At 66.4% G+C, this 1,091-nt stretch overlaps 1 protein-coding gene across 1 annotated transcript in view; it reads left to right on the forward strand.

The window, feature by feature from the left end:
* The first annotated feature begins 7 nt into the window (after positions 1 to 7).
* Positions 8 to 1,091, forward strand: part of MON1A (MON1 homolog A, secretory trafficking associated) — a 4,412-nt gene continuing 3,328 nt past the window's right edge. Inside the window, exon 1 of the mRNA XM_009639373.2 lies at positions 8 to 772. Within this exon, the coding sequence (XP_009637668.1) occupies positions 646 to 772 (127 nt within the window). The 5' untranslated portion in view covers positions 8 to 645. The remainder of the gene's footprint in view (positions 773 to 1,091) is intronic.

The following is a 1,091-nucleotide window of genomic DNA, read 5'->3' on the forward strand; positions in this document are numbered from 1 at the left end:
CCCCGCGTGCGGGGGCTCCCCCGCCTCTGCCTGCGTTCGCTCCTGGGGGGCTGGTTGCCCCGGGGGGCAGGGAGGAAGGTCAGGCTCTGCCCGGGAGGGCTGCCCCACGGGGCAGGGGCTGGAGAGGGCACCCTGCTCGCAGGGGTCACGCCGTCCAAGTGGCTCCGGCCTCAGGAGGAGCGTCACCAGCCCTGTCTCATCCCAGACACCTAATCCAGGCCAAGGAGGGCCATAAAACCCACCCTTTGCAAACACAAGGCCTCCAGGTTCCTCGGTGTGTGGGACCAGCCCTAGCCCCATCAGGGACAGCTCCCTTCCCCCTTGCTGCAGGGGCACAGCAGAGGGAGGCTGCTGTGCCACTTGGCTTTCCCGGCACTTGGGGGAAATTGGGGCCAAGCCTGGATGAAAGGTGCCTAGGGCCAGGGGCTGGAAGGAGCTGGGGCCGTGGGAGGGAGGAAATCCTGCTGGATTAGAGCAGCTTTCCTGACGTCTCACCAGGGCTCGGTGCTGCCTGCTGAGCCAGCAGGATGGGGCCGAGGATGTTGGCGCTGCCCCGCTCGAGAGCAGAACGTTCTGGCACCCGTTTTGCAGGCAAGGGAACAGAGGGGTGACACTGTGGGTCACATGTAGGTCCTGCCCTGAGGAATGGCTGCAGATGTCCACAGGAAGAAAGGCTGGGAAGTGCCCAACGGGTCCCTGGCACCGGGAGATGGGCAGCACACGGAGCGGTCAGAGAGCCCCACACCGGGGCTGGCACAGGGGACGGAGCCAGGTACGGGGCAGAGCTTGCTGTGGGGGTAAGCGAGGGGGAAAAAAAAAAAAAAGGTAGCTCCTCATGTGGTCTGGGCCCTCCACAGCCCTGCAGGCAGGGGGAGACTGGCCCTCTGGTGACTCCCCACCAGCAGGACCCACACCCCTGGGTGCCACAGGATGGGGAGAGGAGGGCGGGTCCCTCCCTGCAACCCCCTGTCCCTTTTCCACCCTCTGTCTGCCCACCACCTCAGCGTGGGGGACAGGCAGATGGACACTGGATGGCCCATTGTTCCCAGGGGCGGGCCCGGAGGGGGCCATGTTCGTGGACCCCCCCCCCC

The sequence above is a fragment of the Egretta garzetta genome, unplaced genomic scaffold (assembly GCF_000687185.1).
Source record: "Egretta garzetta isolate BGI_Z169 unplaced genomic scaffold, ASM68718v1 scaffold215, whole genome shotgun sequence".
NCBI classification, from domain to species: domain Eukaryota; kingdom Metazoa; phylum Chordata; class Aves; order Pelecaniformes; family Ardeidae; genus Egretta; species Egretta garzetta.